At 39.7% G+C, this 17,976-nt stretch overlaps 2 protein-coding genes across 6 annotated transcripts in view; one reads left to right on the forward strand and one right to left on the reverse strand.

The window, feature by feature from the left end:
- Cep170 (centrosomal protein 170kDa) overlaps positions 1–2,572 on the forward strand; it is an 82,822-nt gene extending 80,250 nt beyond the window's left edge. For 4 of the 5 annotated variants that reach the window (XM_013017431.1, XM_013017433.1, XM_013017434.1 and 1 more), the window contains 2 exons: positions 508–559; positions 1,997–2,572. In XM_013017431.1, coding sequence (XP_012872885.1) covers positions 508–559; positions 1,997–2,298 — 354 coding nt within the window. In that variant the 3' untranslated portion in view covers positions 2,299–2,572. The remainder of the gene's footprint in view (positions 1–507; positions 560–1,996) is intronic. The other variant, XM_013017432.1, reaches the window with a different exon arrangement.
- A 5,080-nt stretch (positions 2,573–7,652) lies between these two features.
- Positions 7,653–17,976, reverse strand: part of Uchl5 (ubiquitin carboxyl-terminal hydrolase L5) — a 25,800-nt gene continuing 15,476 nt past the window's right edge. The window contains exons 8-11 of the mRNA XM_013017290.1: positions 16,241–16,343; positions 14,138–14,251; positions 12,089–12,187; positions 7,653–8,556 (exon numbers count right to left, since the gene is read on the reverse strand). Of these exons, the coding sequence (XP_012872744.1) occupies positions 8,512–8,556; positions 12,089–12,187; positions 14,138–14,251; positions 16,241–16,343 (361 nt within the window). The 3' untranslated portion in view covers positions 7,653–8,511. The remainder of the gene's footprint in view (positions 8,557–12,088; positions 12,188–14,137; positions 14,252–16,240; positions 16,344–17,976) is intronic.

The following is a 17,976-nucleotide window of genomic DNA, read 5'->3' on the forward strand; positions in this document are numbered from 1 at the left end:
AAAGGAGGAGGCTACAATGCTTGATAAGAAATGTACTCATTATCTTGCCCATGTAATTGTAACCCCTCTGTATGGTATTTTCACAATAAAAAAATAGAGGAAAAAATTTCAAAAGACTGTACAGATCATTGTTTTGCTCAGTATACTTGTAGAAGTATTTAAGTTGTCGTTCATCAGTTTCCTCAAAGAAAATCTGTAGAGGTTTTGTTACAAAGCTGTTGAATGAACAGAATAGATTTTTTACCATCTCTCCTTTGGCAGTGTAAATTACCTTGAACTTCTCACCTTTTACTGAAAAGATCTCATTGAGAAAAATTACTGTGTTACATTCATTGTTAAAGATTCCAAATTTGAATCCTATTCACTAGATGTCATATTTCATATGATATTGTTACCCAGGTGATTCCCAATATAAAATGTCCAAAAAAAAAAAAAGATTGGGAGGCATTGCTTGTCACTTGAAAATGTTTTATAGCAAGCTAATATTTGTTTTTACTTCCTCTGCAGGAGATTTCTTCTATCTTGCAGGAACTGAAAAGAGTTGAAAAGCAACTACAAGGTAAATTGCTACTCAAGTAGGTAGAGAGACAGACCACTGCACATGGTGGGATCCCAGCTCTTAGGAGCCTAGAGCTGGAATTGAAAAATAACTCTGGGAGCGGAACAACAGGGAAAGGAGGGGAGGGGGAGAGAGGGGAAGAGAAGGAAGAAAGATGAAAGGAAAAAAGGAGAAAGGAGAAGGAAGGAAGGAAAGAAAGACAAAAGGAACTAACAGTTAAGGGCTAGTGCATTCTAGGAGGTATTTCTTAAAATATTAGGACAATATTGATTAAGTGTAATGCTGTTTATGAAAATCTACAGTCCTACACATACACATCATTCATAAAAGAGAAGGTTTTTTGGTATGTGTATGCTAGTCCTGGGATTTGGACTTGGGGCTTGGGCACTGTCCCTGAGCATTTTTCTTTGCTCAAGGCTAGCACTCTGCTGTGTGAGCCACAGCTCCACTTGTGCCTTTTTGGTGGTTACCTGGAGACAATGGACTTTCCTACCTGGGCTGGCTTTGAACCAAGATCCTCAGATCTCAGCCTCCTGAGCAGCTAGGTGTGAGCCACGGATACCTGGCTAATAGGGAAGTTTAAAACCCAATATAATAATCAAAACTATAATGATGATAAATCTTGAGCATATTTTGTACTTAAATCTGATAATAGATTAGCTATTATAAGTCTATTACATATTACACATTGTATATAAGTAATATATTAAAATAAGTTTAAAAGGAAAAAAAATAAAATTAAATAAGTTTAAATGATCTTACATGCTCCCATTAATTAAAACATGGCTTGCTGACACAGTGATAGAATCAGAGTATATTCTGAAAAGGCTCTTGAATGATTCTCACGTCTACAGTGCTTCCATCTCCTAGTTCTTTACCTTCTCCAGTGCCAAATTGAAAACCAGGACGCGAGACCTTCCCCTCCCCACCGAGCGCGCGCTCAGTGTGGAGGCGGGTCTTTGCCTGGCTTCCCCGAGAGCTTGCAGGCTTGTGGCTAGGGGCTGCCTGGATGTGAGGACTCAGCCAGTGTCAGTGACAGCACACTGTGGGTAGGACATTCAGAAATACAGAGTTCTGAGCCCACAGGTACCACTGGGAATGTATATATTAAAGCTGTACTCAGTCTTTTCATGGTTCTTTTTTATTAATGAAAGCAAATTTCAGGTCTTTCTTGAATTGTATGTACATCCTCTCTGAAATGCCCTTGAAGGACACATTGAGGGACCCAGGAAAATACCCAGGTCTGTGAGATCTATTGTGCAGACTTGCCACAGGGGTGTTGAGTGGGTTGTAAGTACAGTATTAGAGGATTAGCTATATATGGACCACTCATATACTGATTCTGAAAGTATCCAAATCAGAAATTATAGTCATGTCCAAATTGAACTGCAGATAGTTACATACTTCCCCTTTTTCCTTGTGTTTTCTCTTCTTCAGCGATCAATGCCATGATTGACCCAGATGGAACTCTGGAGGCCCTTAACAACATGGGATTTCCCAATGCCATTTTGCCATCTCCACCAAAACAGAAGTCCAGCCCTGTGAATCAGCACAGCAGTCCGGGTCAGACTCCGACACTATGCCAGCCAGAAGCTAGCGCTCTGCCTCCTGCACGCTCCGGCTCAGCTGAGTTTGACAATGCCGAGTCTGAGGCTGATTTCAGTATACATTTCAATAGGTTCAACCCTGATGGGGAAGAGGAAGACGTTGCAGTGCAGGAACGACTTTCTCTCGATTAAGAAATTATTGCCTGTGGGATTACTAGGAATGTTGGAGTAGCATAGCATTGACCTACAAAACAAGAAGCTTAGTCAACCACAATCTTGTTATCCTTGTCTCCTTAATTTTATTTATTTTGTACCTATAAAATAATGTCAGACCAATCCTCTCAAACCACTCGAAGCACACATAGCAGCAAGTAGATTGTGGCAGTTTTGCCTTTTGTGGTTTTGTGATTTTCAAACTCGGTTTAATATCATTGCAGCCTTTCCCCTCATAGATCTTTGTGTGTGTGTGTGTTTTCTTTAAGCCATGCTGTGACCTCCAAGCAAACTAAACATCCACCATTTCTGAACCCCATGTCTCCTGTGCCAACTGCTCCCTGAATGGGCTTCTCTCCACCAGCCATTGCTGCCTAGCGATAGGATTTCTGACCTCACTTGTTGCCCTGTGGCGCGTGGACATGCAGCTCTGCAGGAAAGCAGACACTGACAGCAGTCATTCTGTGTCTTGACCATTTTCAGCCTGGCTGTGATTTCTAGAACTGTTGCTGTGTAACTTATAGGGTTACAGAGACTACAGTTTGCTGGGAGTGACAAGTGGACCTGTCTTTAGACCAGTTAGGAATAACTGACCTTTTTTGTACATAGGAAATTGACAGAACTTTGTTTTAACCTCAGCGTTTTACTCCACTTTCAAAAAGATCAAATTGGCACTTTTTTCCAGTTCTTTTTAATGGAAGATTTTTGTCTCTCACTTTAAATAATTATCTAGACACATTAATCTAGACAAAGTATAGGTGGAGTATATTTTTAAAACCAAGAACATGTACATTTGCCCTGTGTTACCAAGTTTATAGGAGACAGTTAAAAAAAAAAAAAAGTTCCCTTTGAAATGATCATGAAGGCAAAATTTTCCTCATTAGGAAGTTTGGAGAACCAGTATTCATAAGATTAGTTGATAGTTTCACTCCCAAGCAATGAAGTCCTCCGTTTCCTCGAGGACCTGGTGGCAGACCCTCTCTTTCGTGCCTATGAGGGTCCTGCAGGACGTGGGCAAAGGCTTTGGGCACGCGCGGTGAAACAAGGCCTCGCCGGAGATCTTTTACACTTGGGTTTTTGCTGCTTTTTCTTTTTTCTTCCTATTTCTCTTCTCTTCTCCCTCCTCTTGCCCCGCCCCCCCAACCCGCTTCTCTCTTGTAAATTCACGTTTCATTTGGATGAGTTTAAAAGAAAATAATATCTTTGTGTTTCCAGAGCACTATAATTTGAGTGAATCTGAATTCTTTTCAATAGTTAGCAAACTGGATTTACCCCTGACCTCATCAGTCTATAATGGTTAAACTGCAACTTTATGAAATGGTTTTTAATATTTTATCAATACCTTGTGCTACATTTGTTTGAAGAAACAAAGTAACTATACTTAAATCTTCACAGGATTTTAAGAAATCCTGTACTGTCGGATCAGTTAAAAATGCAGAATCGGTTTTGTAGAGATGTAAAAAAAGTCTGTTGTATAATGGATCTCGTATTTTTCTTTAAATTGAAAAAAAAGGTAAATGAACTGTTCTCCTTGTAAAGCTAAATTCCCCATTCTAATAAAGGAATACTGAAAAAGGTTTTAAAGAATTAGAAGATAAATGCTTTGAAGGAACAAATAAAACATGAAAACAGGGTCAGTCCATTTCAAGAGAAAGTTGAATCATCTTTGTTCCCTCTTACTTAATCTTTGGGTCCTGATCATATCCGCATGGGAGTAGAAGGTAAGGACTTCAGGAAGTATTAGAATCTACGTATATTGTTGTTCGTTTACAGTTGTGTTCAATTATAAACATTTGACCTTTTACTATGTTGTTTTTATTTTATATAATACATTATTCTCCTTATTTATTTTTATTACATTTATTACTTATGTTATTTTGTTATGCATTTACAACTCCATTTTTAAATAAAGTGTTTCTGGAACTTTATAGTGATATATTTTATTTCTTCCATCTGACTTGTATTCATGTTTACACGTACCTATTTACAGACCACTTTGCAAGCCAAAATAGCCATTCTACTTTAATTAACATGATCATTTTGAAACGTTATTTTTGACTTTATTAGCACATTAAGTATAATTCACTTGAGTAATGTAATACTTTTAGCCAGCCTGGAGTCTTCAGGAAAGCTTTTTGACTGTGATGTTGTTTGGAAAAGCAAAGTATTTGGACATTCGAGAATTAGCAGGGTGCTGGTGGCTCATGCCTGTAACCTAGCTACTTAGGAGGCTGAGATCTGAGGACCACAGTTCAAAGCCAACCCAGGCAGGAGAGTCCCTGAGATTCTTACCTCCACCAAACTTCCAAAAAACCCAAAAGTGGGGTGGTAGAGTGCTACCCTTGAGCAAAAGCTCAGGGAAAAGACCCAGGCAGGCAGAAGAAAAAAATTATTTGGACTTAATTTCTTTCACCAATATTGATGCTCAGGTATATGGAGCATCTCACACTTGACAGCACTGTTGACTTTGACCTTTTGAGACTGCACAAGCCAGCCCTGGTCTCTGCTGACCCAGCCCACATTCTACCACCGCCTTCAGAGCTCTTGCCCATGCTGGTCTCTCTCCCTGCACACTTCCTTATGTCCTTAGATTTGTTTGCCACATGGCAGGTCTGCCTTCTGGAAAGGAAGTTAAGATTTGGATGTAGTTAATATCCAGACCCATTGCTTCTGTCAGCGGCAAGTGCGGTTGTCTTCATTATGTAAAGTTACAACATTCTTATCCCAAAGTATACTGCAAGTCACTTCATGAAATGATTCTTTATTCCTTGTGGAAATCCTCCATTTTCTTAGATTTTCATAACCCCTTGGACCCAGTATGGGCCCCCAGATTGCCTGAGCAAAACATTCACACTTTTTTATTTCCCAATATTTGTGTTCTGCCTTTATCCTCCCTGCCTGGCTGTTGCCTTTGCTTTAGGTGGAACTGGAAGTCATTTTCAAGTTTACTGCAGCTATGCTGCCACTGCCAGATTCCTGGCAGACTTCTGAGTAGGCAGCCCAACGACCTGGTTTCATCAAAGTTCTCCAAGACAGTCCACAAAGCTTTCTAGGTTCAAGAAAATTTGTGGTTGAGTTACTAGAAACCGGGATTACCAGTGTAGCTAGAATCCAGCACAAGTGCACGGGTGTATCTGAGCTTGGTAGTTCTGGCTTCAACAGTTTAACAAATAGTACACGTCTTGTAAGAACACAGGCAGAACACTCAAGACTTAACACACAAGAGCACAGCAGTACACAGGGAAAAGGATCACTAAGTAATACACAATGTTCTTGCCACCTCGCCCTGGTGAACTATGGGTAGTAAAAATCAGACATGTTACATTTCTACTTGTTTCTAGGAAGGGAATAATTTAAATCCTCATTCTTATCAGACAAGAATGAAAGCTTCCTTTGTGAAAACAATTCTGATTATAGCTAGCAATGGGTTATTAGGATTAAAGGCACTGATCAAACCAGGCACTAGTGACTCACACCTATAATCTTAACTACTCAGGAGGCGGAGATCTGAGGATCACAGTTCAAAGCCAGCCCAGGCAGGAAAATCCATGAGGCTCTCATCTCCAATTAACCACCAGAAACTGGGAAGTGGTACTGTGGCTCAAAGTGGTAGAACACTAGCCTTGAGCAAAAGAGCTCAGGGAAAGTGAGCAGGCACCTAGTTCAAGCCCATGACCTCCAAAAAAAAGGCACTGATCAACACATAAAAAATGTTTTCACAGGCACTGTGTCTTAACAGTCTCATGACCCAATCAACCATCTGAGCTGGTGAGCTGACTGCTCTCTGCTGGGAAAAGAGCATGTACCTTGGGCTAGCAGGAGCTTTTAGCCGGCACTACAACGTGGCAGGCCTTCATTTACAACTGCACAAGACTGGCCATAGAATTGGTTGTTAAGAAAAAAAAAAAAAGCATAAAACTGAATAGTCTTCATCTACCCACTCATGAAATTCTAGAAAAGGCAAAAATGAAACAAGTTTTCTTCAAATAATCCCTCAAAACCATCCACTAAACATGTATTTCTAGATTTCTTTTCCATCATCCTTTTTATATATCCAGAACTAGCTTAATGACATTTCAAAGCAACAATGTATGAACCAAGACAAGGAGAAGTCATATGTCTTTATTCACTAGCAGAAATGATTTCAAGTGTCACAAAGCATTTGTAATCATCGAAGAAGCTGCAGACAAAATAAGCCATTCTTACAGTATGGAAATGCCTATCAAAGAATTTCACCAGAATTAGATGAAGACAAATCCTTATACCTCATAAGCTAGTTTTATAAAGTGTCATTTGATACTGCTCTTAATTGTGTCTTTATGACAAGATTTTTGTTCTGATTATCTTTTATGGTTATTGATTTCTTTCTGTGATGGAAACAGATTTTTCCTCCTTAGCTGCTACAATCTTTTTCCCTTTGATGCTTGGCTACTCTCCTGTTAATTTCTCTCCTCTGGCTCCTGTGCTTGCAAGTGTTACTTGTCTGCCACCTCTATCACAAATCATCAGGAATATAGGAACCTGGCTTCAGGCTCTCTCTCCTGCTCTACTCATGTAATTGTTGCTTACTACTCTGCAGCGATCCTGCCTTGTTACTGCTTTAGGAAGTTTAAGCACAGAAGTGGTGAGTCTCAATTATCCAAGATAATCCTTACTTAAAACTTAAACTGTAATATCACAGCTTTGAAACATCTATCACCACTTTTAGAATAAGGAAAATATATCCACCCAACAAATGGGAACCCACAGATTCTTACTTGCAACTGCAATTACAGAGGAGCAATATCTCACTGATTCCCCACTCGGGAGTGCTGAGCAATTTAACAGTACCATGATTAATAAGCTTAAAATAACCCTTCAAAATTCGTGTGATGCTGGAAGAAGGGGAGAACAGAATTCAGTCAATAAAATGAATTACACTCTATAATAAATGTTTAAAAATCATGGGTCAGCCCCCAAAATGTGTTTGACAAAACAAGTTATTTTCTTTATAAAAAGAAGTTTTATAGGTGGCTCAGTGGTAGAGTGCTTGCCTTGCATGCATGAGGCTTGGGGTTGGATTCCTCACTACCATATAAGCAGAAAAAGCTGGAAGTGGCGCTGTGGCTCAAGTGGTAGAGCGCTCGCCTTGAGCTGAAGAGCTGAGGGACAGGCCCAGCCCAGAGTTCAAGCCTCATACTAAAAAAAAAAAAAAAAAAAAATTTTAACTTCCCTTTAAAAGTTTAACTTGGGGGAAATACGAGCAAGAATCACAGTAAACTATTCTGAAAGTGTATATTATATCTGACAAATACATATTTTTACAAATCCTTAAAAAAAAAAGAATCAGTAAATCAAGGGGGAAAAAAAATCTGTTATACGCAAATTGTCCGAGGCTCAGGGAAATAGAGGCTGAAGTAAACTTACTCAAATAGGGTAAAAGTATTCTTTACTGCGGCTGCCACCTTCCTTTTTGAAGCACATAAATTGACCTACGGTCAGGATTATTTTCAATAAAGAACAGTTTGAAAAAGTTGCCAAATTGAGAGTAACACTTTTTTTTTGGAGGGGGGGCAATACTAGGGTTTTAACTCGGAGTCTCCAACCTCCAGCCTACAATGTGTTCTTAACCTGAAATGTGTATAATATTCAGACTTCCTCAAACAGTTCCACAACAAAACAACCCCAAACATTTGAAGAAAGTTTGCTACGATAAAACGGGCAGCAGTTAAAAAATAACTAGAAATAGTACTTTAGTTTTTTTTACGATGGTTTACATGAACATCAAATAATCAGTATGAGATAAAATCCAGCTTTAAGGTTCTCAAAACATATATGACAGAAATTAATTTTTTTCTCTTAAGTGATCTGGTTTAATTAAGACCTGTCATTTATAATTAGAAATACTTAAACCAATACATCAAGAGGTTTCATTAGAACAATTACAGGTAGAGAGTATGATTTGAAGATGATCTACGTTCATGACTGCAGTTCCGTACGTCCAGACCCAATGTCAAAGAAGGAATGTGAGCAAGCACTCATGACAGCATTTTATTCCGAAGATGCAGGCAGGGAGTTTGGAATCCATGCATTAAAGACAAGTCACCGCTGCTGCTGCAGACATGCGCTAGTCCTTCAGGATGTGGCTCCAAGTCCCTTCCACCTCTCCGTGACAGCAGCGCAGGGCAGCGTCCACACCCCAACGCACCCACTTCATTTGGCTTCCTGAGCTTTCTTTGCGTTCTGTTTTTCTTTTGCCTAACAATTGAAGGTAGGGTATTATAAAATCTCAAGTCGGTTTTAGAGCATACTAAAATAAGATGTGCTGAGGGCATTCTATGCTGGCTGGGCGGGAAGCCCCAGGTATTCAGAGGAAACAATCCTACATTACTGCTGCGTATTTCACTGAGTTTAACCCAACAGTTTAAGTGAATTTAGTACCATCACCGAAGGATCATGTACCATGTGTACCTGTGGTGTCTTTCATGCATTACTTGTATTACATCAAAATGGGTTCTCTCATCATTTTACCTGATGCCCATAACTCTAATGTGGCTGATTTCTCACTTATTCTGCAGCAAATGAGGAAACGAGTGCCCATTCGTGTGACCCAACTTGGCCAGGTTAGTTACAGTACAACTCCAACAGAAGTCCAAGACAACAGTCTACAGCGGTGCTGCATTTTCAGTGTCTATACCATGAGCTGGGCACACTCGGTAAGACAACTCAAGTCATCAACACGCCTGAGCTGCACAGCCCCAACCAATGCCAGCTGATGCCAGCTATGCTGGTCTTTGGGGAGGGGTGTTTGCTATCATACAATTTAAAACTGAAAGATTTGCCATCGATTAAAAAGGGGGGGGGAAGCTGAGCACCAGGGACACACCCCTGTAATCCTACTCAGGAGGCTGAGATCTAAAGATCCTGGTTCAAAGCTGGCTGGACAGGAAAAGTCCATGAAACTTTTATCTCCAATCAACCACCAAAACAACAGAAGCAGAGATGTAGCTCAAGTGGTAGAGTACTACCAGCTTTGAGCAAAAAAGCTCAGGGACAGTGCCTAGACTCTGAGTTCAAGCCCCAGGACTCACACCATAAAAAAAAAAGAAAAAAGAAAAAAGCCATCATGCCCAGACAAGTTCCCTATTTTAAAATAATGAAAATATTTTCGAGCATACTTTGAAAAAAATGCATGTACTTCTTTTCTATTGATCTCTAAATTATACTTAACAGAATGTCTAGTAGAAATTTACAGAAATAAATTTATTGGTTTATAACAACTTTAGAGAATGAACAAGTATAAAAAAATACTCATACATTAAATTGCATAATTTAGATACACTCAAAGGGTATATAAAACAAGTCATAGGTAATGCCACATGACAGACCGTTCCCACACTTTATAAACTGGATCTCATTCAGTCATCCAGAAAGTTTGGCAGGTATAATTCGATTGTCAGTACCAAGGAGACAAACACAAATAACTTGCCTAAAAATAAACTCAGAACCTCAGTGCTGTTCCGTCCTTGCTAAAAAATGAAAAATATTACCGTATTTCTAAACAGCATGAAAAACACACCATCCTCTACATGTTAAAAGTTGTGGGCCTGTTATTCTAGCTGTGAAGGAAAGCCAGAAACGGGCATAGTCGGTCCAAGCGATTGGGCAGGAAGTGAGGCCCTATCTGAAAAATAACCAGAGGGAAAAAAGTGCCTTCCAGCAAAGGAATTCAGATCATACCCTGGAGAATATCCTCACTGACCACAATAGGGTTGCAGCTGTATCTCTGATGAACAACTAAAAATACTTCAAGAATTCCAACCTAATGATGAGTCTCAATTTCTTCAGAGCCTGGGAGGAATAGTAGATACTGGAGATATACAAGGATTTAGTGTGTCTCAATATCACTTGTTACAGAATGTTTTCCAGAAATGGGCAAAATTAAGTCAACAAGTACTTCCTCAAAAAAAAAAAAAAAAGCAAACAGAGCAAATGGAGTTGGTGTCTCAGTTGTTATCAAACACTGCCACCTCATCTCCAAAGTGCTGTGACCCAGGAATTATGGTTCTATCACAAAGCTGAAAAACTGTTGCTCTGAATGCTCTCAAAATATTGGGGGAACATTGGGTGCCTGTAGCTGATGCCTAGGTAGTCAGGAAGCTGAGATCTGAAGACTGAGGTTCAAAGCCAGCCTGGACAGGAAAGTCCATGAGACTCATCTCTAATTAACCAGCAAACCAGAAGTGGAGCTGTGGCTCCAAGAAATAGATTGCTAGTAATAGACTGAGCAAAAGAGCTCAGGGACAGTGCCCAGGCCCCAAGTTTCAAGACCCATGACCAACAAACAAACAAATACTGAGGCAGACACTGTCATGAAAAATTAAATTTTTTTTCTAATTGCACAAGAAAAATTGTATCAAAGACAAACCTTAAGGCAAAAATCTACAATGTCAGTGATACCTTATCAGACTTATATAAAATTTAAATCCGATTCCAATCAATTCTTCAGATGATACATTATTTTCCATGGTGTTTCATACAAAGAGCACTTTAACCATGCAAGTCTGAGAACCACAGGAGCCTAAACTATTCATTTAAAACCTTAAGTCAGTTTCCCATCTTGGAATGCTCTGAGACGCATAAACAGGAAGACCATGGGAGAAAGAGAAGACTTAATAATATCCCAAAATAATTTTTTAATCTACTGCTAAAAGTTGGAACACATGATACAGGTAATAGAAAAAGCGTGAAGATCTCAAATCTCGTATTAGTTGTAACTGATCATACGAAACGGCTAAGGCTGACATGTACTTCAATTTGTATACTTTAAAAATTAGTAAGGAAAATATACCTACCATTTTGTTCTGGTCTTTAAATTAATGGTCCAGAATGTTATTTGCCTAGTAGTGTCTTCTCAAAGTGTTGCTCAAAATGTGGTACTCAGATCAGCTGTATTAGAATCACTTGGGGAACTTATTAAAGATTCCTTTAATATCAGAATATCTGGGGAGGGGCCAGGTAACAGGTATTTTAAAGAGTACCCAGTGATGGTCATTTTCAGAAATGCTGATTTACAGTATAAACTTTAAAACAATTTAACTGCATTTCATTTATTATACAAGTATTTTATTAAGTTCCTTCTATTGACGAAAAAAAAATCTTAGAACTCGGGCTGGGAAGGTGGCTCAGTGGTAGAGCGCTTGCCTTGCATGCATGAGGCCCTGGGTTTGATTCCTCAGCACCACATAAACAGAAAAAGCCAGAAGTGGTGCTGTGGCTCAGTGGTAGAGCACTAGCCTTGAGCTGAAGAGCTAAGGGACAGCGCCCAGGCCCAGAGTTCAGGCCCCACGACCAGACCCCACCCCCCAAAAAAAGAAAATCTTAGAACTCATTTTTTTCACTCACTGTTAGCCTCATAACGGACAGTAAAAGGACTATTCCTCAGTCCAGACCATCCTTTGCCCTCTTATCATGTCCATGGCAGTTCAAAACTATATTAAAAAAAAACTATGATAAAATGTAATATATGCCAAATTAGACATGAAAAACTCTACTATCTACATTATCTACAATAGGTTTTGCTCAAATAAAGAACAGTGTTTTAAATTTTAGTTTGATAATAATATTGTTGGGCAACTCTTTTATTGCAGAGTATTAAGCCAAACTAACTCTCATAGAATATAAAAAATAGGTAAATACTATAGAATAAAACTAAAAATGCTTCAAGAAATTTTATCTCAACTTATGCAAAAAAAAAATGTTAGTTACTCATTACTATTAAAATACTTACCTTTTCTACAAGTGGTATCAACTGCTGGTGCTCTGCTAATGTCTTTAACAATTCCATAATAAAGGGCAGATAATTATGCTTCCTTCGGATATTTTCAATCTGAAAATACAACACATCAGATTACACTAATTACATTTCTGCTAATTTTCTGACAGTCTTAGCATCTAATTTAAAACAGAAATGGACTACATAAGAAAAAGAAAACAATGTGGTGACTTTTGTGGCTTCCTGCCTTCAGCTTTAACAGAGGCTGTTAAATGTGCAATCTAAGGCTAGTTCAAAACTACCAACTGTAAACTACGTATTACTGTCTGAGGCCTATAATCCTCAATACAGAGGAAGCTAAGATCTGAGAATCAAGGTTTGAAGCCGGTCCAAACAGGAAAGCCTCAGGGCCTCACAGTCTCACTTAGCTTTTTCCACTCAAGGCTGGCAATCGACCACTACTTCACTTCCGGCTCTTGTGCTAGTTAACTAGAAATAAGAGTGTCTCAAATTTGTCTGCTTGAGCTGTTTTCACACCTTGATGCTCAGATTTCAGCCTCCTAAGTAACTTAGATTACAGGCATGAGGCACTGGAATGGCTTAGTTAAATCTTTTCTTTTGTGTCAGTCCTGGGGCTTGAACTCAAGGCCTGGGTGCTGTCCCTGAGTTTCTTTTGCTCAAAACTAGCACTCCACCACTTGAGTCACAGAATCAATTCCAGTCTTTTCTGTTTATGTGGTACTGAGGAATAGAACCCAGGGCTTCATGCATGCCAGGCAAGTAGCACTTCACCCACTAAGCCACATTCCCAGCTCAGTAAGTTAAATCTTAGCATGTTAATTTATGTCAGTATGAGAACCATTTTACCCTTATTTTAGAACAGAGCTTTACCAAACATTTGGACCGTATCAGATTCTGAAAAGAATTTACATTTTATTCCTGACAGCTCTACTGCTGGTTTTCTAGTTATAAACTGGAGATGAGAGTTGACTTTCGGGCTCAGGCTGGCTTCAAACTACAATCCTTAGATCCCAGCCTAAGTAACTAGGATTACAGGCGTGGGCCACTGACACCTGGCTGGGCTGATGTTGATTACAATCTCCCACTCTCTGCCTCTGAAGTCAGCTAAGTTCAAAGGCTTCAGATGGTGGCTTTGAAATACCAATTCCACTGTGAAAACTCAGAACTTGTGAGAAAAAAAATGATTTCAATCTGAAGCATGAAATATACAAGAGTCCAAAACATCTTGTTACATGAAAAAAGAGGCCTGAGAACAGGTGTTCCAGGTGACAATGAAAGCTTGAGAGGTGGGCCTGGGTGGCTCACTCCTGTATTCCTAGCTACTAGTAAGGGTCAGGCATGGAGGATCAATCATTTGAAGGCAACCCAAGGAATGAGGGTCCATGAGTCTCCTCCAATTAACCAGCAAAAAGCTGGGCTGAGCTGTGACTCAAGTGGTAGAGTACCAACTGTGGACAAGAAAAACCAGTGATTGCAAGGCACTCACTGAGTTCAATCACTGGCATTGGTGACGGGGAAGGAGGGGGGGAACCCTTCAGAGATAGCCTAAAGTTGCTCCTAATGGATTGAAGATGGGGTGATCTGACATCCACAGGAAAAATAACCACAGAGAGCTAAAGCTCATGAGGACGGTTTTGTGGGGCTTTTAAAAACATGTTTAAGCCCAGCCAGCATGCTAGGGCCTAGGTCTGCCATCACCTCTGTGCTCAAGGCTAGCCTTCTCACCACTTGAGCCACAGCACCACTTTCAGATTTTTGGTAATTGGAAAGAAGTGTCTCATGGACTTTCCTGGCGGCGCTGCGTGAGCCTCAGACCTTGGCCTCCCGAGGAGTCAGGAGTACAGGTGAGCCACCAGCCCCCAGCTCAAAACAGTATTTTAAAGAAACCACATGACTGATCTTTGAAGGGTGTTAGAAAACAAACATATTATTCTGAAAATTGGTAAACGATGGGAGGAAAAGCCATCAGGCATTCAGCAAACCTTATCACAAACCACAGTACTTTTAATAAAACATTAGAGGAATGTAGTTTTTAAATCATACCTTGTATCTCTTTAATTTTTGTACTTCTTCTTCAATGAGCATCTGATTCCTGGCCACCTCTGACTGAATAGCACTTAACATACTGCTGCCCTCATCAGTCTCCATAGGCTCCTCCTTGGGAAAAAGGAAATGGTACACCCTAATGACTGAGCTTACGACCAGAACACTTACATGGCCGCCTGTGATCAACTACACTCAAATCCCTACTCTTCATGTTAGAGAGTTTCAGATCAAGTCCTAAATAGTGCTTATCACATTTCTGGAATAATGGGAATGGATCTTTCACCTCAAATATACTGAACTGTGACATACAATGTTGCTATAGTCCTCTCTATTATGCTACAAAGTAAATTTTGGAATTCTTAAGATATGTAATGGAAGGCAAGACTTTGTTCTTTTTTTTTTGTCAGTTGTGGGGCTTGAACTCTGGGCCTGGGCGCTGTCCCTCAGCTCTTCAGCCTAAGGTTAGCAATCTACCACTTGAGCTGCAGCACCACTTCTGGCTTTTTGTGCTTATGTGGTGCTGAGGAATCGAACCCAGGGCCTCATACATGCAAGCCAAGCACTCTACCAATGAGACACCTTCGCAACCCTGTTCTACTACTAATTTTCCTTTCCAATCATATTTACTACAGAAAGGTAACCATAAAAGTAACCATACAGAATCCACATAAATGTACATACACCCAGTGAACTCTTGAGACTTATGTTCTGACTTGTTTAGCACAAGAACAGTTCATTGTTAATCCTCATTTAGCATTTGCCAATCGCTGTGGTAAGTGGTTTACATGCAAGGTTTCTGTACACTGCCTCCTTCGCCCTCTATGACCTGAGCAGTAACTGCAACTTGCCTCATGCCACAGGAAGCTGAGAAACAAAAAGTGGCAAAGCAAGATTCCAAAAATCTAAGCAAGTCCAAATCCTCCAAATCTACTGTTTAAAAAACAGAAAAAGAGCCGGGCGCTGGTGGCTCACGCCTGTAATCCTAGCTACTCAGGAGGCTGAGATCTGAGGATCACGGTTCAAAGCCAGCCCGGGCAAGAGAGACCCTGAGACTCTTATCTCCAATAAACCACCAGAAAACCGGAAGTGGCGCTGTAGCTCAAGTGGTAGAGCGCTCGCCTTGAGCTGAAGAGCTGAGGGACAGCGCCCAGGCCCAGAGTTCAAGTCCCACGACCGACAAAAAAAAAAAAAAAAAAGAAAAAGATCATGACCTTGTTCATTCATGTAACTGTAACCCCTCTCTACAGTATTTTCACAATAAAAACCATTAAAAAAATAGAAAAAGTTTCCCTATGACCCAGCCATACCACTCCTAGGCATCTATCCTGAACAACAGGAACCAGGGTACAAGGACACGTGCACCTCTATATTTATTGCAGTACTGTTCACAATAGCCAGGATATGGAAACAAGCCCCACTACAGATGAATGAATCCAAAAATTGTGGTACTTATACACAATGGAATATGTAGCCATTTGAAAGGACAAAATTATGGCATTCACAGGGAAATGGATGGAACTAGAATAAATCATGTAGAGTGAGGTAAGCCAAGAGCAAAGAGACAAAAAGCACATGGTCTCCCTGATAAGTAGATGTTAAATCCAAAATATAAGGAGGTTTTACAAAGTAAATGAGACTCAAGAAACAAACATGAGAGGGAAACCAGGAGGACACAGAAACAAAAGGAAACAAGGGAAAGCATACAACAGCGGGACCCATTAGCTGCACTGGTCATTGATCAAAACAAGCTAAGCAACTCAAGGGCAGCGATGGGAGGGAGGGAAAGAGTGGGAAAGAGGGAACAGCTGACACTATGCAAAAGGAAAGAAACGAATACATCACCGATGTGGAAGAAATAACTATATTGTCAAAGCTCATAGAACTCATAAACTTTATAGACCACAATAAAGACAATTTGCCCCATGAAGGTTAGAATGTGTTTGTGACTTTAACTAAGTATCACTATCGCACAATGCTGTAAAATTTATGTAATCACTTAATCACAATAAAAAAATTGCTCTAAAAAAAACAGAAGAAAGCAAATACCTTCCCCAGGAGAATAATCTACAACATTGTAACAAATAAAACATGGTCACAAACCTCTGCAAGCTGTCTTTGTAACTCTGCTATCTTCTGTTCATATATCATTTTTCTGTCGGACACAATGGCCATTAAGTTAAAGCGAATCTCTCCTTCACTATACCTAGAAAAAAGTTATTTTAAAATTTAAAATTTATTTTAAAATCATTATAACTCAGTGATTACCATATAAGTCTTTGGGACAAACAAAAATCTATCAATTGGTTCACAATAAAAATTGATTTTTTTAGGTTTGTATATGAGAGAGATAACTATGGCAAAAAATTTAAATTTCATCCTCACAACTATTTTTAAATACACTAAAACAATGCTAGTTCCACTTAAAATGACAAATTTAAATAACATTTCCATTGTATTTCCCTAACTTTATTAGAAATACAAAATTTATTTAGATCTCAGTAACTAAGATCCCACGTTTCGGAGGTGATTATACTAGTTTCTGCTTGTTTCTCTTTTGGGTTGGACTCCAGGCCTCTGGCTGGCTAAACAGGTTATCTAATTATAGTGCACTAATATACTGATATACAGTATTATTCCAAATTATGTAGTTTCTATTATTTAAAATACTTATATATCTTATAGATGCATAAAAATTATATAAATTTATATGATTTATCATTATAAACTGCAGTAAAATTCTAGAATACAATTTGTTTTTCAATACTCTTAAACCAGTAGGACCTCTAACTGGGAAAGCTTATTTATGTTAGGAACTGGAATTGAGAAAATTATCCATAAAATATCCAAGAGTTTCTCACCAATCTAATTACTGGGAAGAACATGGTACGGTGTAACTATAGCTTTAAACTCTGTACATATGTTTCTCCAAGTTCTACTTACAGGACTTCTGGCAATCCCAGTAAGCACAACTAAAAGCCCTGGTTGACTGTACCAATAACAGACAGAGGCCAACAGTGATAAACTTAAAACCTCCATGTGACAGAAGATGGATTCAGAGTTTCTTTCTGCCACGTACACCCTAGACTTATAGCTGAAGAATGGCTAAGAGAACAGACAATAGCTGAGAATAAAACAGAGAATAAAAACAGAATAGCTGAAGAACAGACTAAGAGACCCTAATGGAACTCTGGTCAAACAGGAACAGCAGAAAACTTAGCAATAGTTGTGCTATTGTAGTCCAACAAACTAACAAATAAAAACATCTGTGACCACACCAAGAACACCAACAGTGGAAAGAGAGTTGCCTCCCTTCCTCACGAAGGATGAGAGCCGAACAAGGAGTTGGGTCTCTGTCAATGCTAGGTGTTAAGAACAGTACCCACTTGCAGTATCTGAAGACACTAAGTGATAAGGAAGTGGCAAAGTCTCCCCTCAGCACCTGGAGTGGAAGCCATGCAGAGCACGGCAGCACAGCACGTGGTGGCATCGGGAGGCCGTGGCACTCTACTGCCCAGCCCACTGGCATCTGCAGAGGTCCTGCTCAAGGCCATAACCCACTGATGACCAGCATCCAGAGAAAACCTCTTTCCTCAAGTATTAACTTCTGATCTCGACTGGCAATCATGGAGTTGCGCCCCCAACTGCAGTTTACACTGTGTTCATAAACACAGAGCAGAACTTGTGAGATTCAGAGTCTCATTGTGTAATAATTACCCAATGTCCTCATATTAAAACGATGACAGGGCTGGGAAGGTGGCTCAGTGGTAGAGCGCTTGCTTTGCATATATGAGGCCCTGGGTTCAATTCCTCAGCACCACATAAGCAAAAAGAAAAAA

Source organism: Dipodomys ordii, unplaced genomic scaffold (assembly GCF_000151885.1).
Source record: "Dipodomys ordii isolate 6190 unplaced genomic scaffold, Dord_2.0 Scaffold35, whole genome shotgun sequence".
Taxonomy (NCBI): domain Eukaryota; kingdom Metazoa; phylum Chordata; class Mammalia; order Rodentia; family Heteromyidae; genus Dipodomys; species Dipodomys ordii.